This window comes from Hordeum vulgare, chromosome 3H (assembly GCF_904849725.1).
Source record: "Hordeum vulgare subsp. vulgare chromosome 3H, MorexV3_pseudomolecules_assembly, whole genome shotgun sequence".
Taxonomy (NCBI): Eukaryota; Viridiplantae; Streptophyta; class Magnoliopsida; order Poales; family Poaceae; genus Hordeum; species Hordeum vulgare.
The window spans coordinates 398,946,277-398,969,215 of NC_058520.1; the positions used below are offsets into that span (position 1 = coordinate 398,946,277).

The window sequence follows — 22,939 nt, forward strand, 5'->3', positions numbered from 1 at the left end:
CATGGACAAAAAAAACAGGGTGTAAATAATATGCTCACTGCTTGTGGAAGAAGACCATACTTTAAAGGGCGGAGATAACATAAGCTGAAAAATCAATTGTATGAATTACCTAGTTTTATATCTTTGATTTTTATGTCACTGCTTGTGTTCATGTTCTCTTCTCTCCAATTTAATTTATTGAATGTTGTTCTTAAGAGATTTACTTTCTAATCATACTCTAAAGGGCGTAGATTCTTTTTTGTTGTCGTGTACTTAGATATTCTGAGAACACTAACATTGGTATTCATTTTCAGAAATTATATATACCCTATCAACCCAAACTTTATTTTTCTCAAGTAGAAGAAGAATGATAGTGATATGTCATCAAACAATTTGATCAAAGTTCCTATGGAGCAATCTTCATAACACACTCCACAAGTACCTCCAGTTAAACTCCAAACAAGCATAAGAAGGATTCTTCGAAAAATACCTTCATCCATGCAAAGAGAAAACAATACAAAGATAGGATAACCGACCTCTATGAAATAGATTCTACACCCCGAGACTTGACATAAGAACTTGTCCATCATATTTAATAAAATGCACCTGATTTCTACAATGTTCTCTTTTGGGGAAATAATTAATGAAGTGACAACAACAAAAGTACACGGATGGTGGTGACCATCTACAAACAATCATGCTAACCGAAACACGTCTCATCCTAATCAAACTGGAATGAATAATTGGAGGAAAAGAAGGAGCAAAATTTGGCCTTGAATTCATAGTCAAAGAAAGTTTTGCCTTAGCAGCTTTACCAAGTTCTTTGTGTACTAATATATCTCCTTGTACGACTGCTAATGAACCTTCTCGCCACATGTGGGCATGAATGAATGATTGTGCGAGACTCTGTGCTTAGTAATGTGCCACCCCTTGTCTGATGTGTGGAAAGTCGAACCAATGTTGGGTATTCACAGCGGCAAGACATAATGTTCTCCTATGTAGGCCTCTCCTGTGCGGATATAAATTTCCATTATCAGCACCGGTGAACCTGAACTTGATTCTATACCAACCCAGTTAAGATACAGAGCAACCACAAACTTTTTTTGCAAGCATTTCATCTTCTCTGTGTTTAGCTGACTTTTTTCATAGTGAATTATAAAACCATGCTCCCAGAAATACAAGTTATATAAATCATATGGCTCTCCTAATGAATCAAATGGATGAAAAGCTCAAGAACATGGTCACCCAACTTGTCTGTGTACCCTGATTGGCTCTTCTCAAGTGCACAACCCTCTCCGGACATGGGGTCCTATCCGGTGGATGACTCTCCCTACTCCAGTCCTGCACAATCAGTGACGTGTAGAACAATTTACTTCACATCCCACAATGTTTGTCTTGGAATATAATTATACTAACACAGGAAAACAAAAGCTAAGGCACTCTGCCTCATTGAGTCCCTCGTGTTTGCTTTGTGAATCCAGTTTATTGTTAAATGTTCACGTATCTAATCACCTAATCCTAGCCGACGATAAGCATATGCACAAATTTGAACCATTTACCTCTTCATACACCCAGGGGCATGAGGTCCATCTTCCCCATGGACATACAGAACAAGAAGGGCCCAATGCTTCAATATTATTGAGCAAAACAATATAAGAATATGACACTATCCTCACCAGTATGACAAGAATCTCATTGCACGGTTCTCTTGTGATTTACACCCTGGGTTTTTTTAGAAAAGGAGGCATGGCCCCGGCCTCTGCATCGAGTGATGCATGCAGCCTTTTATTAAAACATAACGAAACCAGTCTCAACAAAGTACATATAGGTCTTAGAAAAGAAATAAAAGATGCAAGGCGTCTGTCGCGCCACAACCGGGAATGGTAATAGGCCTAGATGACTATCCAACTATCCTATTAATATGTCGTCATCCAAACCGGTTGAACATACTCTGAGCTACAATCTCCTAGCGAGCACACCCAGTAACCAAAGGCTCCTTGGCTTCCGCAGGAGTGAGTAAGGACCACGTGCGAATCAAGTCAGTAGCCCTGAAGATAACCTGCAAAAAGTGAACATAGCTTTGTCTGTTAAACACTACGTCATTTCTGCAGTTCCATGCAGCCCAAAATAGTGCACAGGTTCCTATACGAGTAAGTTGCGCAGATTCAACATCAACCCCCTTTAACCACGCCCCAAATAACGTGGTTATGCTATTAGGTTGACTGATATTGAAAGCAATGTGAATCGAGCGTCATAAAAGTTTAGCCATAGGACAATCTAGAAAGAGGTGCTTAATAGAAATATATACACAAAGGTAGTTTTAAGGAACCTTGTAATGATGTGTGAACAGATCATATTGTCAAAAATAACTACAGTAGGCAGGCATGATACTCGTGTTCGACTGAATTAATATTGTACAATCTATTTTTCTAGGCGGGATAGACAAAAAAATTGTGAGATAAGCAGCCTCCACAAAGATCAGAAAGACATAGATATCTTTAAATATATTGGGGTTGGGTCAGGATAAAGATTAGGGGGCAGTAAAATATTTAAATCCAGTTTCCTCGGATGTATAGCTTTGCTCTAAATCAAAAGCTTTGCAATGCTGCTAACGGGATATCGCACCAGCGAAGCAAGTCTTTCAATATATCTTGGAATGAAATGAATAAACAAAAAAATCCATTAATGTGCATTATCCAAATTTTTAGACCTTAGTTTTTGTGAAGCCACTCCTAACAGGTTAGTTTTTACATCCTTATATTCTTCTACCCTTTGTTCCCTTGAGCACCTACTCCCTTATTGACTTCATTGCATCGAATTTGTTAGCTTTTCGCTTCAGGAGATAATCTAGCACAACAACACATAAGTAATATTCTATTTTCCATCTTCTATGTGCTTATCTTAAGCTCAACAATTCATAACACTTATCCCTGCCCAGCAAGAACAATAAAAAATAATAGGCATTGTCAAATATATAGTCCCTCCACCCGGAGTTACTTGTCGGTCAAATTGATGTATCTAGCATATTCGTTTGAGCGGCAAGTAATTACGTACTAAGAAATTTGTGTCAATATTTAAGATATTTGATCAGACCAAACTTTTCAAATATTATTTTTGGGGAATTTGGGCTAACCGGAGCGAATTGCTTTCACTATATGGTCAAGAAAAATTAGATATTTGGGCTCCGGTAGCACCACCAGGGAAAGGTGTCCTGAAATAGAATCCCATATATAAGCTATAAGCATAAATCCATCACGTATGTGTAGCACATAATATTTTTAGGAAATCAGAATCACCTCAATAACCAAGAAGCTGATGCTAGATGCATCTTCACTCCACATACCAGACAACCATCTTACAGAACACATTGAGCTCTTCCATTCCGCCGCCGTCGTAGCCATCCATGGTGAAGCGCTACCTTGTTGGATTTGAAGATTAATTCATGCTATTCTCCACCCCATCCATCTGAATCGTAGGCCACTATCACCATCATTATCAGCGTAGAACATATCTGAAGTATCAACCTCTCTTTCCCAATTCATCATAGTGCTTATCCTCTTGTGAATCATGATGACAACCCAGTCATCACAATCTGAAATAATCGTAAAACAAAATGATAAATGCTATGATTTCCAAAAGTAGACTGCCATATAACCTACTTTCATCACATGACTTTCGGCTTCAGTGTTTCATATGTCTACACATGGGTAAGGTAAAATTCAGTTTAAATGTAACATGCACATCTCCTTGTAAAATATACATGATTGATGTGAATGCGAGCATGGATACATCAGTATAAATGTACAATATGAAGGTGCATTCAGCCCTTACACTCCATCGCTCATGCTCCTATTTTAATCAAAAATGGCCTGCAGTTTTCAGAGTTGGAGACAACAATGTAGTTTCAACATGTCTAGTAGAGGCAGCACAAAATGTAGTTGGAGACAACAATGTAGTTTCAACATGTCCAGATGTAAGCTTCACGCGCATTACACAAACTATGGAGAATATCAGTGTGCCGCACCCCAGGTCCTCAAGCAGGATGATCCACACTTCTGAAATAAACGCCTTATATTGTATAAAGCGTTCATGAGTAAGCTTGCAAGTTTGTGATTAAACAGAATTTGTAAGCCGTTCAATATAAGTTATATGGCTTGCAAGTTTTATTTAGCTACCTTAAACAGTCACCATCCAAACATGCATATTATATTTCAAAATTGACATTTTCATTTATGTACGACACAAATTTCACGTCCCATGTGTACACATAGATGCGGGAGGCCACCCGTGTCTACACAACACAAGTCTCTCTGCTGCTTGAGGTACTCAGGCAACAAATTTGATAACATCTCAAGACGACGACAATTGTATGTGATATGAACGAAGTGTTCTACTCACCACCGCAGAGCCTTGTTGGTTACGGTTGTCAAGGGCTGCATTGATGGTCGGTTCTTTGGCTAGCGGTGCTTTCTGCAGTTATACCCACTCCATGATCACGCCCGCCCTATACAGCAGACTCACCACCACAAGTCATATGTAGAGGTCGGTGGCATCTCCCTGTCATGATCATGCTCGATAGTAACTTCTTACAGTATAAATATTGGAGTGATATACATGTTAACGACAAACTGGAACACCATGACAAAAGAACTCTTGATATTCTTACTACATCAGAAAGTTAAATATTCGCAACTATATAAGATTTTAAAGTATGTTGCAGGACATTGGTGTGTGAGCCTTAATTACATACCAGAAGATTTTCAAATCAGTTACAAAAACTACACAGTTGAAAGATAAAAATATGTAGGTGAATTTCATCACCTTGAAAGCTGGTTGTGTGTTTACATCAAAGATTCCATAGATGGATCCCCTTTGTTCTGCGTAGAGCTATAGATGACTTCAATTCCAACACGAATCGATCTTTCTTCCTTACAAAAAAGATTTGATGAAGTTTGGGTGAGCGAGGGGTCGTGTACTGCAACGGGAAAAAATGACTTGAATGGAATTGTAGCACAATACTTGAGCAACATCATCACAACTGTTTTGCATCATCGCAAGTGTTATACTATTATCATACATTCACATTGCATATGTTAATATTAAGAAATTCATTCATAGAGATGGATGCTTTATAAATGAGCATTGAAACATCTCCATGGGTGTACATATCATCAAAAATTCAGATAACAAATAGATGTATCATACCAGGATTCCCTACAAAAAAAGGTATCACTGAACATATTAGATCCGATCTTCACCAAGTGGTAGCTCAAATTGCCTTGTACAGAGTTTGCAGCCAGTAACCGGAAGTCCTATAAAAGTAAAATATATAAGAAATTGCATACCAACACTCGAGTCCAATAGCATTGGACTGTGCCTTGTATGCTGAAGCTTATTGTTTGTGAGTGACTGGAAGTATTACCATCAGCACTGGAGTGTATCCAGATTTAGGCATGTGTATCTATTACACCTCAAATATAAAATTACCTTGCATGCAAAAGAAAATTTGACCTTAAACAAATTGTACTCTACAATACCTAATATTGTATTATTTTGAAGATCTCTAGAGCAGGTTTTTATTCCTTGGTCGTGTGTCTAAGTGTACTGATTAATTAGGTCATACCACTCAATTATAATCGAACAAATTATTGTAATTTGTGGGGTGGGAGAGAAGTACCACTCACCAAAGCATAGGAATAGGCTTGGGTAATGACGTCCTTGACAACTACAAATCATGATGTCAAAGCACATCTGGGATTGCCGCATCTTCCTGCTCACTAATTAAAGTGTGCTCTTTGCTGCAGCATACAATGGCCACCGGGATGTGGAGGGCTATCTCCCCTATCTATATATTGTCATAACATTCTGATATAAAAAAATCCTTGAATAGCATAGAAATGACTTCCAAGAGAATCATTGGAAAAGTCTTACTATCCTCCTTATTTCTGCATGTAAGCCAACACAAACATGAACACCACGTCCAGTGATCCCTCCATCAACTTAAATGGACATTCCCTGTTTCTGACCTCTATTGAAGCCCGCCACAGCCTGTCGATGCATCGGCTGAGACTGGGCTGCTCGTCGATGCTTGATGATGGCGGCTCCATCTTTTTGTTGAATAGAAACCTCTGTCTCTACTTCCTCCAAAAAGCTCACTGTATACCACCTATGCTTCTGCGATGATGGACATTGTGCTGCATCAAGGAGAAGTAAAATAGTTGGATAATCTTTTAGGTACCAGCAAAAGCAGATTGAAATGGAAATCTTAATCATGTGATATGAAAATAGTTGGATAATCTTTTAGGTACCAGCAAAACCAGACCAAAGTCTGAGAATTGTACAGAGTAGACTGCATCATGCCCACAGTACAAAAGATTAGAGACAACTGTGACTAACCAGAATTTGCAAGTTAAACAGAATTTGTAAACTTGTAAATTTGTGATTAAACAGAATTTGTAAGCCGTATAAATAAAACTTGCAAACAGAATTTGTGATTAAACGACTTATATTTGTAAGCCGTTCAAGGTAGCTAATTAAACTTTGATCCACAATTTCAAAACGAAGCACCGATAAGTTACCACCGGTGGGTGATGAAAATACTCGTTGCCGTGGCTGGACGTCGTGGTCATCTTGCAGTCTTGTTCAATGTGGGCGGCGGCCGCTTGCTCGAGGTAGGGCGATGTGGGCTAAGGCCGCTTGCTCGAGGTTCAGCGATCTGGGCGACGACCGCTTGCTCGAAGTTCTTCGAAGGGCGAATGCGGGGCAGGCAGCGAGGGGGGAGGAGGGGGCGGCAGTTGACGGAATGATGGGGTGCGGGGGCGGCATGGGACAGGTGGCGCGGTGGGCGCACGAGGTCGAGGGCGGCGGCGCCGGTTGGAGCCGCTATGCGCCTCGTCGACGTCGTCGTTGTCCATGGCGAGCGGCAAATCAGAGGGCGTCCCGGGTGGGAGGGGTGTGGTTCTGCGGAGACCGGCGCGACGGGGCGAGGGGGCGGAGACCGGCGCGGCGCTGCGAGGGGGCGGCGACCGGCACAGGCGGGGCGAGTCGCCAGTTAACGCGCGGACGAGGTGGGCAGGCGAGACGACGTGCGAGGTGAGCGAGCCATTCGATTAGCTTTAACTATACACGGGCACGTGCGTTAGTATGTCAGTATATACTAATCAAACGTAACATAATACAAGGAAAAATTTAATATCATATTAACCACAACAATGCTCGTCAAGGCCGTCACGCCCCTGCCCTTCCTTCTGTTCTTCTATATATCTCCTCCTCACCTTTGAAGTTGTGTCTCCTTGGAACTGCAGCAGGCCATGGAGAAGCTCAGCAACCGTCGCAGTCCATCCGACTCGCCGGAGCCGTCTGTCGTACATACATCATTTAATGGCAACCAAATCTGCATATAACCCTGCATGATTTAGTACCTTAGCTGTGCTCTATTATAATAGTTGATTAGAGTGATTAAACCCCCAAGAGTATACATAAGCTATACCTGTTCCCGAAGTTGCAATCATTAGGTTGAGAAGGAACAAAATCAAATGAGATGCTTTCACACTGATCATATTAAATAAACAGGTCATGTTAAGCACCATGTTTTCAGTATTTGAGACCCATTGAAGCAAAGGATTATTTGGAGGTTGGCAAATCATTAGTGTTCTAACTTATCTGTTTGCTACATTACCTGGTTTATATTTCCAGGTATGGAGAATAGCCTGTTTCACAATTTGCATCTCCATCAGGATGCCCAGTTGCACGAAGGAGTGGATCAAGCTGATTGTACTCAACATTGATAACCATTGTTCTACCTACATATAAGAACGTATCCAAGTCAAATTTGACAGACAGGAAATACAAAACAGTTGTACAGAAGTCAAAAAATACACGTGAAAATGCATTCTTCCATCAGAATTGATAGGTCAGATGGCACTGGCAGTACAGAACAAGCTGAAGAATAGGGTTCACATAGATCTTTTTAGACAAATAATGATGTTTTTTGTTGATTCCAGCAGTACTGATGTACTCTGTAATCACAATTGATTCATAATATTATTGACCCCACAATCAGAAAAGCATCAAAAGTTCCTGTATGTATACCCATAAATAACTCCCATGGAATGTGATGAAAGTGGCTAATTTACCATCAAGATGAGTAAGCTTGGTTATTACACCAATGGCTTCCTTTGCCTTTCGAGGAACTGCAAGAGAATTAACATTGTAGCCCTTGGTGGCACTGACACCTAATGCCGATGGTATTGCCTATAAAAAGATGGTATAAATAAGTTCTCGGCCCCCTACAGTACTCCTAATTATAATACGTAGAAAAGGTGGTTTACAAACATTAAAGAGCAATCCATTTGTGTCCTGGAAAAAGAGAACCCATCTCCATCCTGTACTCTTTCGGTCAAAAGAATGTGAAGTATTATAAAATATATACCCATAAATATTATTTATGGAGTATATCCTAAGATTTTATGTGCAGAGCTGAAGTTTGATTGATTAATTTACTAAACTATTTCAAATAAATCAATGATAACAGTTAACTGCCTTCAAAAAGGCAAAGTTGTCTGATTCAGGAAGTCAACAAAAAGAATACACCCAGTTCCTTAACCAACAGGCATACCATTGCTCAAGTAATCCACTTGAATAAAGAAGAGAATGAACATTTCCATGCCCATGTGGCTTTGTCTGCCGAAACACAAAACCAGAAGTAAGAGAAGTGCAAACTCAAGAAGATGAAAACAACAATACTTAATACTCCTAGTATAAGCCATCATATGAAATTATCAACCTGGATCTTGTACTTGTCATTTGGATCTAATGCAAGCCTTGCATCGTTGTCAGCCAGACATGCTACTTTTTCCTAAAACAAATAAGCATTAGTCGGCACCAAAAGCAACAACTGTGTATGTTTTTAGCGCCTTAAGAAACACATGGAAAAAGGCAAAATAGAAAGCCACCTGCTTTAGAATTTTCACTTGTGATGGTTTCATCCAAAATAGGAGTTTGATTCCAAAAGCTTGATGGTCAGTGCATTTGTATCATCAGAAGTCATAATAGAAAATGGGATCTTCGTATGGCATTCACCTGCACACTCAAAGAATGAAAATTTGATCAATTAAAGCAATGCCTGGATTTTCTTGAGGCCCTGGATAAGAGAATTTTGACATAATGAAGATAAACAGTTAAAATCATGCTGGATGAGCCATTCATGGGAAACAAAAAATTACGTTTCTATATTCAACATGTTCTCTAAAGTTCTATCAGGTTGGGAAAAGGAGAGGTAGAATTGCACTCTATCAATGTGCAGATTGAATTCAGAAACTGGAGACCAAACAGAACTGGTTTAACTTATCTGATTCAGGCCTTTAATCTGGCCTAAAATCATGTTGGTCTAGTCTATATAAGTAAATAATATCAAATTAATAGTACTAATCCAAAGGTGTACCTCAACCTCACATACTAAGTGATATATATTTGAACGACATCTTTTTTATACATACTAATAATAGCCATTCAAGGTACTTCTACGGGCTGACGGCAGCTCATTCGGGCAGCCACACCAACCAACAGAAACTGTACCAAGAACATCATTGTACAGAATGGTAGTTCATTTCAAGAAAATTTTAAACTAAACTGAAATGATCAACAATGGCAGGTATCATAGGAAGTATACAAATACTGCCATACTGGTGAGAAAACTAATCAATAATGACAAGCATCATAGTCTACATACCCTCTATTTTGCAGCTCGCCTCTTGTAAAGACAAAATAGACTGTATGTAATGTCGAAGAAAACATTTCCCAGTGGTTGTCTCCCTGGGGAGTGCTACCTGCGCGATGAAATAGTTAACAAAATCTGTGACATGGTACTTTCAGAAGTTTTGCTAGATGTCAAGGTCGCCCAACAGAACAATACATTTCCATGGGGAATAGGTTCCGTGTTCATATTGTGAACTACATATGAAATAAGACCTACACAAATTTCCTGCCGTGCAGTCTAAAAAGTTCTGTGTTTGGCATGATGTGTAATACTGCTATCCAACAAGTGTTGAAAATGTATTGTAGCACAGTGTGTGAAAGTGGAAATATTATGATAAAATAACACAAAACAGTACCATAGCTGCATGACAGCAAAAAAATCTGCTAAGAGCATCCACATCCCAATTGTCTCTAAAAATTGAGTGCCAAGGTGGATAAATCAGATTTCTATATATACACTTCTTTAAGTATTTTCTACCACATCCCATAGCGCCAACTATAGATGCTATGTTCTTCAGTTTTGTCATTTAAATTGCAATTTCATATACATAAGCGAATTAAAAGTAATTTATTTGGCGTAGCATTGATGCTAAAAAAAATTCCTAGCATCTATTCTCACATTCCTTAGCACTGGTGCTAGCCAGTTCCTCCGCCCTTAGTGTCTGCTTACCACCTAGGGATATGGATGCTCTAAAGCATGATTTTGTCGAGCAAATTGATGTATATACCTGCTACCATTGCAAATCATGAATACAAAATTTTAACTGTGATACGTCAACACGACAGTCTTTCCAATTCTTGGTTGTAAATACACTATTAGGAACTCGAACCACATTACCTTAATTCCTTTGTAACCAAGTCTTTCACCAAGACCACCAGCTACAAGAACAAATGCAGCATTGCGTGCTTCTTTTACCCCAGCTGCTTTTCTGAATGTCAATGACGCTGATTGTACTCTCCTAGAATCTGATGTTGTCCGGTCGGGATAAGTGAGGGGAGAGGGAGCAGGACATACCTGACCGCGACGCCGTCCGGTCTGGAACCGTCGTCACCGCTGTCCCTTCGTTTAGGGTGGAGGATCAGAGATGGAAGGTTATCATCCAAGGTACACCCTCTAGCAGCTTTACCTATTCATGATTGCACTGACAATAAGACCATGGCAGGAATCTCAAAGAGTAATGGAAAGTGCACATTTCCGCTAGATCTAAACGTGGTGGATGATGCAGATATAAACTCGGTGGATGATGCAGCGACTGGAAATAACATGACCGTTCAGTCTGAAGATTTACCTGAACAGAACACACAGGATCTCAAGCCAGCACTGGGGGACAACACATCTTCTAGAAAACCGATGGTTGAAGAAAAGTGGAATAAAGGAGATACACCGCCTACTGATATGTCAGGCGCTCTGTCTCTCTCCCTTGCTTTTCCAGCATCAAAGGAACAATAGGCTGGTAAAATGCAACCGGAATCGCAAAGAGGCCTCAGATTAGCAGTAGGAATTACTCGTTTTCGATTATCCAGTGATGATAGCTCCTTGCGTTTGCATTCCTGATGTCTTGTAAGATGGATCTTCGTAGCATCAACCCACTGCACAAGGAGTCTGGTGAAGACACAACTATCTTGTCAATGTGCAAATAGATGGCATCTTTTAGAGTGCATTTTGACGACTTTACATGCTCCTGTCGGCACACCCATGTTGAGTATTGAATTGCGACGAACTTGAGAGAGTGGATCATGGCTTGTTTTGGTACAGGAAACATACATATATATTCATCTGCTCTTCCAAACATCGATAGAGATTTGAGCAGAGCTTCAGACTCTGCATTTGAAGTACCATCCAATCTCTGCATGTTAAATAAATCTCATGTCAGTTTTTGTCTTTAGCTTGCAACAGTGCGATATACTCTGGGGGAATGGTGGTGTAAACGCCTAAAATTGGCACATAACACTTAACTTTTCTGTTTCCTTAAAATTGCCTCTGGGATATCTAAATTTACTGATGAAATCGCTAGTTCAGGTAATACCCATTGCAGAAGATAACTCCCTGTCCCAGACTCTTCTGATGGTGAGAAGTGAGGGGAGAGGGAGCAGGACATACCTGACCGCGACGCCGTCCGGTCTGGAACCGTCGTCGCTGTTGTCCCTTCGTTTAGGGTGGAGGAGGAGGTCCGTTGAGCGGCGGGAGGAGGCACGGTGGCGGGGGGAGGCGAGGCTGGCGATGGTGAGGCCGGAGAGGAGGTCGAACTTGAACTTGTCGAGGCCGTAGTGGGGCACCCACTCTAGCGCGGGCACGAAGTACTTGAGCGAGCCCCACGCCACGGGAGGGGCGAGCGGGAGCGGCGCGCGGGGGCCCAGGCGATGGAGGCGAAGGCGGCGAGCTCGGAGACGAGGTGCGGGTTGGGGAGCGCAGTGAGGTACTCGGCGTCGCAGGAGGCGTCCGGCAGGAGGAGGAGGACCTCGAGCAGGCGCGCGGAGAAGCTGACCCAGGAGGCCGTGGCGAAGGAGCAGCCCAGTGGGAAGGCGGCGAGCGCGAGCGGGTTGCGGCCGGAGGCCGGGTGACGGAGGAGGGCGACGAGGAGCTGGTCGCGGAGGATGAAGGCGCCACGGGCGAGCAGGACCATGAGCGCCACCAGGCACTTGAGGGCCACGGCGGCGTCGCCGCTGCCGGAGGCGGCGGCGCGCAGGCGGTCCGTGAACGCCTCCTCGAGCGCCGCGGCGGAGAGGCGCGAGCCGCGGCCGAAGGCGAGGAGCGCGTCCAGGTGGTGCGCGTACAACGGGGCCGCCGACGGGTGGTGCGCCGTCGCCCGCAGGACCGCACTCTGCGCGTCCGCGCGCGGAGGCCCCCGGGGAGAGGAGCGTCGCCGCGAGCCGCAGGAGCTTGAGGCCCATGGCGATTGGCGTCGGCGTGCCGCGCGGGGGCGAGCGCCGGCCGAGCGGGGCGAGCGGGAGCGGGAGCAGCGCGCGGGGGCGAGCTGGAGCGGCGCGGGGCCGGCGGGCGATCGGGGTGAGCGGGGGTTTGCGGGAGCAGTTCCAGAGAGAGATCGATCGGGAGTTTTTGTTAGCCACGAGGAGTTTTCGTTAGCGACGAAGTTTCGTTAATAACATAATTAGATCATTGATTAAGTGATTAGACGGTTGAGATTGTGATTTGAATCTGTCCTCTCGTGCTTTTATTAGTAGAGATAAAGATTCGTTAGTTTTGTTAACCAAGATTTTAGAGCATTAATTTAATGATTAGAGGGTTCAGATTTAGATTTGAATCTGCCCTCTCTTGCTTTTTTAATGATAGTAGATAAGACATTTTGATAGTTTAATTTAAACTGCTAAAACGTTTTACATTTATGAGCAGAGGGAGTAACGGGGTTGCTGGTGTGGAAAGGCATGGCGGACCATAAACCAGAAATTAGGCTTGAGTCGACGAGTATTCTCCAAACGAGAAAATGTTTTTTCCTGCGGTATTTTCCTCTAAGCTTGTTTTATCTTACATTTTATGTTTCTTTTTTCGAAAAAGCTTGAGAACGGCCGGCTGATCCGGCATGGGCGTCCGCCGTCTTCAATGTGTGGTGTGTGTCTTGTGTATGGCCTGTGCATCATCGTATTATTTTAAACTACAACTTATAAAAAAAATTATAATAAAAGTCTTTCCGCAATAATACATATGTTGTAAAAAATGAGACACAAAAAAAAGTTGTGCAACAGACCTATATTGCAAAAAAAATGCAAGAAAACATATATTGCAAAAATAGAATCTGTAGCACAGCCTTTGTTGTAAATGTTTTGCCACTTCAATTGATGTACTCGCAACTCCCAAGTTTAACTCAAATATGATCGGCCCTTCTTATTAATTACTTCCCCCTTGTCTTCATCGCTTTTGTCTCCAATGGATAGCACAAAATTTACACTTTGTCGTTGGAACATTCGTGGTCTAGGCCAAGTCCAAAAATGTAACCATGTTCTGGATGAACTTATTTTCTTTAAACCCCATGCTTGTTTCCTTCAAGAAACAAAACTAAATGCCCCTCATTCTATAAGGCCCTGTTTGATAACAAAGTAGTAAAAAAACTAAAGTATTAAAAACTGCAGTAATTTTACGTGTAGATAGAAAATACCATGGTTTTAATGTAACAACATTTTTTGCAGTATTTACAATGTAGAGAAACTGTTTGATTACGCCACATATTACTGCAGTTTAGATCGAGCAAGTACACGGAAAGAAGATAACGACGTCCCACCCCTTCTTTTCGCCTTCTCTGTTTTTTAAAAAGAGGTCTGGGGTTCTTTTTTTTATGCAGAGAAAAAATCACAGTTTTTTCAATACTGCAGTTTTAAAATCACAATTCTTAGAGGCAACCAAACACCTCATTGTAAATAAAACTATGATAATCTCCAAAACTGCAGTATTCTAAAAATACTACGAAAATTCTTTGTTATCAAACAGGGCCTAAAACTCAAGTCCATTATTCCAAGACAGCTAGACCTCGCCTTCCACAAGGACGCAATTGGTTCATTTGGTGGCCTTCTTGCAGCTCTATCGTCTAAACACTTCACCAATATATCGCATGCATAATCTTGCTTCTTCCACTCTATCACCCTACACTCTCTAGTCCCCCCCCTACCGCTTCTTGTCACTAATGTTTATGTCCCCACTAACCACTCCCTCAAAAAAACTTCCTCAATGAGTTAGCAGCCGATGTGCCATACCCAAACTTTCTCTTGTTGGTATGCAGGGATTTTAACCTAATGAGGTTTCCCACGATAAGTAATGACTCTTTCTGTGAGACCAAAGGTGATATTTTCAACCTTCGTATTAATAATCTTGCCCTCATTGAGCTCCCCCTTCTCAGTCGTCGGTTTACTTGGCCAAACAAGTGAGACAAACCAACTCTGGAACACCTTGATCGGGTATCCGTTAAGGATGTGTGTGATCAAATTTTTCCGGACTCCTCTGTTTCAAGCTTAACCCATTTTGTCTCACACAGCATCCCTCTAATCATCTCTTTAAGCACTACAATTCCATGTCCCACGCTTTTTAGATTCGAACTAGGTTTGGCCCAAACCTCGGTTGCGCCTCCGCTTGGGCCTCGGGCCCCCAACAAACGAACGCGTTGCTCCCTCTAATTCGCGCTCTTAAAATATGTCGCTTCGCTCTCAAGTCTTGGCGTAAACAAACTATAGATATCAACTCACGTGAATCAAACTGTAAAGTTCTTATTCATCTCCTAGATACCATCGAAGAAGGATGTTTTTTCTCTCTCCTTGAGCTTGCCCTTAGACGAGTTATCATTAAACTGCTTCGCTACACTGTTCGTGGAAAGATGATTTATTGGTGCCTCCAGTCAAAAATTAAAATGTCCATCGATGGAGATGAAAATTCTCGTTACTTCCATGCTTCGGCCTCTCAACGTCACCAACACAACAAGATACACTTCATTACCCATAATAACCAGGTGTTCACGACTCATGAGGCTAAAAGTCAGATACCCACCTCAATCTACTTGTAGTTCCCCAGATGTAAACCTTGCCATATTTGAAACCTATTGCATGTGGGTCCACCTTGTCAGTGATTTGATGTATCCAATTGTGCCATGACCTCATGTGGTGTCCCTTGTATTTTCCTTCCTTCCCATGTATGCATGCATAGCATATCATTGCATGTTCTTGTCTTGTGTTGTTGCCATATGATCTTAGCATTTCATGTGGTGGTGGTGATCTTGTGGTTGCACCTTGTGATGCCTTGTGATGATGTGCATGTGATGTATAGTTTATGTGGGGTGTGCATGTGATAGTATATGCTTAGGTTTCAAAACCATCTCCACCCCTCCTCTCTATTTCTCCTATGTCAAGATTCTCTTCTCCCTTCCCTCTTTTAAAAATGCCCATGTATTAGTGTATTTTGTGGAGGATGCCAAGATGTGTTTTTGCTGTTTTGTATCTTAGTTTTAAGGGTGCAAATAAATCCAAAACAGTAAATAAATTGCTGTTTTTCATTTAATCAAATTGCTCCAAATATTTCTTTTCTATTTTATTCAAATAGGTCATATTTTTATATGACCAGGGGGTATTTCCTTTGGAATTTATCCCAGTAGTTTGCCTTGTGTCTTTTTCCTTTCTGTGTTGTTTTCTAAAATAGAAAACCCCCCAGCAATTTATTTCTTTCCCCTGGCGTAGCATGGGCCTTCCCCCTTCGGTGTGGCCCATGTCCCTCCCTGTCCAGCGAGAGCCCAGCTCACTCCTTCTCTTCCACCTGACGCCGTTCCCTCCCAGTGCCTCCTTTCCGTCAGTACCCGTGAGAGAGGAAGTTGACGCCGTGCACGAACGTCGAGGTCCCCCCCATATAACCTGGGCGTCCGAGCCCCCCTCGGCCTAGGGTTCCTCTCCATCCCTCCTGCCGCCGCCACCTCTCCTCTCCCCCATCTCCATCTCTCTTCTTCCTCCTTTCCTGGTAAGTATCTGTAGGGTAGCAGAGAGAACAGAGAGCTCCACGCCGCGTCTACCCCGCCATCGACGACGATCCGCGCCATCCGCCATGTCCAGGAGCTCGGGCCTCGAGCCCGCGCTCCATTCCCATCATCGGTAGGGTCGGGAAGCGTCCACACCGACGAGCTTGACCTCGTCAACGGCGCGCCCGCGGTGCTCCTTCCCCTACCTCGGTTCTGCAGATCAGGGCGTCCTCGTCGCCTCCGGCCGGGCCCTCTTCTCCGATCGGCTCTCCCTCCTTCCTCAAGGTGAGGTTCAACCTCCCCTTCCTCCTAGATCGGTCGGATCCGTCATGTGTTCGCCGTGTCTTCCGTCTGGTGCAGTTCCTTCAGGTCCAGTAGGTTGTCGCCGGCTAGCTAGGCTTAGCGCGCTAGATGTAGTAGCAGCAGGGCTTCTCCCCCTCGTAGTAGCAGTGCCGAGGCTGTGTGGTTCCCCCTTGCCGTCGGTGAGCCGTGGTGGACCAGCACCACGTTTCTCTATCGCCGTAATCTTCTCCCGTAGCGCAGCAGTAGCCCGCTGTAGTTTGCGTGTTCCTCTCTGTCGTTGTGCATGTGTGTAGCAGTAGCAGGGCAACCTTCCCCCGCCCCTCCCCGCGTAGCCGTCGAGCAGCAGCAGCAGGCGCTGTCCTTTTGTGGAGCAGCAGCAGTGGCTCTACCCAGCGACCCTGTCATCGGCGAGCAGCAGAGCACGCGCAGGTGCAAAGCAAGTCCGTTGAGGTGCTAACCTACCTTGGTTTAGCCCTCCTCTCTGTCAGTAGCAGTAGCGTAGCGCAGTGGTTGGCGTCCTGGGGTTGTACCTGAGAGATGCAGGGATCGAATCCCAGATGGTGCTCCCCCTTTTGTTGTTTATTTTCCTGTTTGCTAGTAGTTTAGCTGCAACAGAGGGACATCTCTGTAAGCCCCCCTTCTCTGTCGAATTCAGTGGCAACAGGGTGGTAAGGGAAGCAGAGCATGTCCAGGGGATCTTGGGTTCGAAACCCAGCTCCACCCTTTTTTTGTACTTCCTTTGCTTTATTTCCTGTTTTAGCTTGATGGTTTAAGGCTGGTTTGAAGATCAGATGTTGTAGTATTTTTTTTGTTAAGATCTAAACAGTATGTGTTGCTTGATGAACTAGCTAACTTGTAGTTTCATGAGCTTGTGTAGGTGATGTAGTTTGTGTATGTGAGTAGCTTCCATGTTTAGGAGTTTACTTGTGTACATATGTTCTAGTGGATAAGAGTGCAGGATGTAGGTGTGATGTGGTGGTGTCCTTGTGCAAGCATGTGTATGTGTGTGAAGGGTTCCCCCCCCTCACCACATATCATGTGTGAGTGTGTCCTAACTAGTGTGTGTATGTGATCTTGTGAGAGGTATGTGTGTGTGTGCTCTAGAGGGAGTGCATGTAGGTGCATATGCTAGTATGATCTTGAGCTTGCAAGCATAGCTATTTGTTGTGTGTGATGCACTAGAGTTTCGTATGAAAATGTATCTTATGAGGGTTATGATGTGTGTATGTTTGCCATGTGGTGCAAGCTATGTTTAGCATGTGTAGGTAGATGTGTTGATCTTGAGCTTGATGTGCTTGTGTGTGAAGTGGAGTAGATGTGTGTGTGAGAGGCACTCCACCTTTGCAAACAAGCTTTGCACCTCCACATGACCATATGTGAGAGGGCATGGTATGTTGTTTGTGTGGATAGCTTGGTAGTAGTGTTTATGAAGTTGATGTGCATGACACAACCATGGGGTTCAAACCCCCATGTCATTTTGTCATTGTGCACATGAGCTCAACCTTTGTGGTTGTTGATAGAGTGGGACTACATGAAATAATGCCCTATTCACTAGGAATGATTTGGAGTAGTTTCCTCTTCCTTAATTTGTGGTCACTTGTTCCAAGTAAGTGCCCACATATTATATATGATTTTGGGGTAGAATCTTCCAAGGAATCCAGTGGTGAAGTTAGTTTTGCCATTGGGATACTTTATGGAGTTGACATATTCAGATTTGTTGCAAGTTTGCTCTTTGATTCCATGGAATAGGTGGAGCCCAAGGGCATGAGCTTTTGTGTGATAGTAGTAGGGGTTTTGCTCTACACCATAGTGGTGTCATTTATCACTTGGTGTTATTTGTGTGCAAACTATGCCTAGACAAAGTGGGCATGTGGCTGAAAATTCCAGTTTAGTGAAATCTGGAATTTCACTAAGTCTGGGAATCTGGAAACATTTTCTTCTCCTGTAGATGATGTTGTGCTGGTCATTTTGTTGTGAACTAGCCTTAGTTCAGTGCTAGGAATTTGGACCTGATATGTTTGTGAAGCTCCCTGTCAAATTTCATATCATTTGGAGTCTTGTAGGTTATGTTTTGGTTGCTGTCAAAAAGCTTCAGAACTAAGACAGAAAGTCAGGTGCAGGAATTTTCACCAAGTCCCTGAGATCTGACGGTTTTGGGAAAGTTTGCAGCCTTGTATCTTCTTGTGTGTAATTCCTTTTGCTGTGATTCTTGCTGGTTCTTGTAGTGTTCTTGGTTGGCTACAGCCACATATATTATTTGTCATATTTGGAGGGCTGTAGCTATGTTGCATGTAGCTCACAAAGAGCTAAGATTCAGATTATGGCAGATTGTGTAGTATAGTCATTTTGATGATTGTGTGTGCTTAGTTGATGTTGTCGTGTTCTTCCTTGCTCCAATCCATTCATGTTGGGTTGTTATATGTCTTGGCAACCTGGGAGTTCCAGATTTATGCCATTTGAGTGTGTGGTGTAGATTTTGACACGTAGGACTTCATATCTTGTTCCGTTGATTCCCGTTGATCCGTAGCTCCGATTGTAATGTTATTTATATGGTTTTGCATCGTTTTCACGAGACGCATCTGATCATGTCATCCTAATGTATGTCAAAATAGCTTAGTGTACAGTTCTGTACAGAAACTTATAGTAGATCCTTTTGCTTGTGCTAGTGATAGAAATAGTGATGCATGCTCATTTTTTAGCTCATGCATCATGTGCTTGTTGCATCTTGTGGTGCGGCTGTTCATGGGTTGTTATTCTTATGTTGGGTAGCACCGGGATCGGAGAACGAATACGTGGAGTCTGGAGAGTACGTGCAGGATGAACCAGAACCATTCCAAGGTGAGGATATCACACGCAAGATGATATGACCTTGATTCCATCTCTAGACTTGTTACGCTAGTTTGCCTTTCCATGTCATATTGCTCGCTGCCTACCACTGAATTAAATTTCCTCTTGATATGCCATGAACCCAACCACTAATCCCTTCCTAGCGAAACTTGTGTGGCTAAGTAGGCTTTGCTCAGCTACTAATGTTAGCGTTGCTAGATGCAGGTGTTTTGACTCATGTGATAACATGAGCTTGATATCATTATCTTAAATTCTGTTATTTATTTAATGCACCTATATACTTGGTAAATGATGGAAGGCCTAGCCTTTTGCCGGGTGCTTTGTTCCGTTATTGCCGCCTTACTTACCGGTTACCGGTGTTTGATTCCATAATGATCGCTCCTAACACGTTCGGGGTTGTTATGGGGACCCCCTCGATAAATCACGTAGTGCTAAGGCTTGTCCGGCAGGACCCAACATTGGTGTTAATTTGCTAATCACTTAATAATAAACTGCATAGGGAATAGCTACCCCGAGGATTTTAATCAACAACCCGGGCCAGTGCTCCTCATGAGTGTTGGTCCAAACTAGAGTCGTGTGCGGGGCCAACCTGGGGCAACTCGGGAGATGTCTATCAGGCCACCGTACGCTGTGCTCATCCGGCGTGTCCTGAGACTGAGATACGCGGCTCCTATCGGGGTCGTCGACACGTCGGGAGGTCCTGCTATCCTTGCCTTACCTTAGCGGTATATCTTGCGTATAGGAATCCCAGTGAAGCTTTGGTTTCCCCCAGAGTTGAGGTTTTCCTCTAAGGAATCCGACGAGATCACGAGATTCGTGATAGTGGATGCCTTTGCGGCCTGTGTACGTTTGTGATGGACTAGTTGGAGCACCCCTGCAGGGTTTAATCTTTCGGAAAGCCGTGCCCGCGGTTATGTGGCAACTTGGAATATTTTGTTAACATCCGGTATTAGAGAACTATTAACATAAGCTAATGAAATTGCCAACTGTGTGCGTAACCATGACTGTCCCCCTCGAAGATCTCTCTTCGATCAGGAACACGGTGGGGTTATGAATGCCGTAGGTAGGTGTTCAGGATCACTTAGTGATCAAGTAATCACGACCGCTAGTGTAGACCACCTTCATAATTGCTTTACGTAAGTTAGCCACTAAATCCAGCTTAGGATGCTGCAGCCTTATACACTTCACCCTTACCCTACCTAATAACATGACTAGTTCTGGCACCAAGGTCTTAGATTGCTGAGTCCCCGTGGCTCACGGATTCCTCCGAAACTCCCAATAGGTACAGGTACCCCAGAGACAGATGATCCTGACGGCACTCAGCTGGCATGGCAGTACGACGAGGAGACAGACCGCCTCTACGTGAACTATCCAGAGGACTGAGGCGTGGTCGTGATCGTGGGCCTGCAGGCACGGTAGCATAGCATTTCCATGTTTTGTAGTCCGTAGCAGAACTACCTTGATTGTATCTGTGATGTACTCTGAGTTATTAATGAGAAGACAATTGAATCCCGGATTGTCTACTTTTATTGTTATTTGTGTTGTGTTATCTGCTTGCGAAACGGTTAGATGCGCTTCTTTCCTATTCGGGGCCTCGACCCCCAGATCGGAAAGGACCGCATCTTGGTCGTTACACTACTCCTCCATTCTTGGCACTGCTTTCTTTCGAGTTTGGAATTTATCTCTGAGTGATATTTACCCAACTCTTACCCCACAATTGTTGCATTTGGATGCCCCCTTCTCTAGCCAGGTAATCTATGATGTCTTTGCAGATATAGATATTAATGGTTTTGCCAGCCTCGGTCTAGACGGCTCTGCACCTAGGTTCCATTGTAAGTTTTGGCTAATCCTCAAACATAAGGCCATTGACATCTTTCAATGTTTATTTAACCTCTACACGAACATCTCTTGTCTAAATGGGGCCTTCATTGTCCTCCTACCAAAAGCCCCTTCCACGCCTTTCCCAGATGCGTTTTGACCAATCTCACTTAAACTATCATGCTAAGGCGTTAGCAAAACTCTTGGCAAATCGGCTTAAAAAATTCATCCCCTTGCTCGTCCACCCAGATCAGACGGGCTTCTTACGAGACCATACCATCTTTGGAAATTTCCTCTATGCGGCAGATATCCTTCATGTTTACGCTAGGACTAAAGCTCCTACTATGATTGTTAAGCTAGACTTAACAAAAGTGTTTGACTCGGTTTGTTGGCCTCTTTTCTTACCATTCTTCACTAGTAGGAAAAGGGCATACACTCCCGCTTCCCAACCCCCTTTAGTCCCGTTTTCCCAACCGGAACTATGGATTCTGGACAAAGGCATGATCCTTTAGTCCCGGTTGTCACAACCGGGAGTAAAGGTACTCCAGGCTAGAAAACTAATGCCTCTCACCAATGCAACTCGGGGGATTCGAACTCAAGACATCATGTGTATTGCCATGCGCAGCTTACCACCCCACCTACACGGAACATGTGACTTGGGATGGGATGTTTTCCTTTTGAACTAGCCTATGAAGGACCTTTAGTTTGGATTGGTGTTATCAACCGGGACTAAAGGGTCCTTTAGTCCGGGTTAGTGTTATCAAACCGGGACTAACGGGTCAACCCATTTAGTCCTTGTTGGTGTCACCAACCGGGACTAAAGGTCCCACACCAACCGGGACCAAAGATGGCAGTGACGCACGTCCGCTCCTAGCATTTCGAATGAGACTAATGCTCGTATTAGTCCCGGTTCGTAAAGCGACTCCGACTATTGCTCAATCGGAGCTAGGACGAAACCCTTGTTTTCTACTAGTGGTTGAAGCAAGAGGTTTTTCGCCAACTTGATTAAATCGATAGGCTCGCTCCTCAATACAGCCAAAATGGCTATTCTTCTAAACGGTGTACCTGGACCTTGGGTCCATTGCAAGAATGGTCTCCGACGGGGGGTCACTCTCTCCTTTCCTTTTCATAATCGTTGCACATGTCCTCCAAAGACTGATCATTAAGGCCTCCAATGAAAACCTACTTGCTCATTCGATTTCGCCAAACCTCCCTTGCCATGTCCTCAAGTATGCCAATGATATAAAAGTTGACACCTCTGCCGCCCATAACCTTAAGAAATTTTTAGATGACTTCTCTAGCGCTACCGAGCTTTCTATAAATTTCTTGAAAACTACTCCCTCCGTTCCTAAATATAAGTCTTTAAAGAGGTTTCATTAGTGAACTACATACGGATGCATATAGACATACTTTAGAATGTAGATTCACTCATTTTGCTTCGTATGTGGACTCCTAGTGAAATATCTTAAAAGACTTATATTTAGGAACGGAGGGAGTACTTCCGTACCGCTTAATCTTGATCACGAGTCACAACCGTGATGACCTCATCTCTCGGGACCACAGTTGCCACCTTTCCGCATAAGTACCTAGGCTTTCCCCTTCCCCACACACACTACCACCTTCGGCATTTCAACCAGTCATAGACCTTTGTGATATTTACCTTGCCGTGTGGCATGCACTCCTACTCTCTCATGGTGGTCGCCTCATCCTACTTTTTGTTATACTAGATAGCCTTCCCGCTTATTTTATGATTTGTTTTTCTTTGCCTAAGAGTGTCCTCAAGGATATTGACA

The 22,939-nt window shown here is 43.5% G+C and overlaps 1 protein-coding gene and 1 pseudogene across 20 annotated transcripts; both read right to left on the reverse strand.

Annotated features, from left to right (window-relative positions):
- Positions 1-441: 441 nt before the first annotated feature.
- On the reverse strand, positions 442-11,724 carry LOC123443975. 20 transcript variants are annotated; one of them, XR_006630911.1, is made up of 17 exons: positions 8,934-8,961; positions 8,765-8,836; positions 8,597-8,661; positions 8,314-8,370; positions 8,115-8,232; positions 7,658-7,781; positions 7,469-7,530; positions 7,254-7,372; positions 6,006-6,173; positions 5,664-5,924; positions 5,185-5,291; positions 4,801-4,907; positions 4,378-4,536; positions 3,276-3,571; positions 3,113-3,190; positions 1,539-2,038; positions 442-1,320 (listed from the first exon to the last, which is right to left on the reverse strand). XR_006630911.1 is itself a non-coding variant. In XM_045120559.1 (6 exons), exons 1-6 carry the CDS (start codon positions 11,586-11,588, stop codon positions 8,963-8,965), a joined length of 876 nt encoding a protein of 291 aa, XP_044976494.1. In that variant the 5' UTR covers positions 11,589-11,724; the 3' UTR covers positions 8,933-8,962. The 20 variants fall into 20 exon arrangements, 1 of the variants encoding a protein (XP_044976494.1); XR_006630913.1 differs by having other exon boundaries at positions 7,254-7,384; XR_006630908.1 differs by lacking the exon at positions 7,469-7,530.
- Positions 11,725-11,842: 118 nt separating this feature from the next.
- On the reverse strand, positions 11,843-12,627 carry LOC123443977 (annotated as a pseudogene).
- Between the last annotated feature and the right edge of the window lie 10,312 nt (positions 12,628-22,939).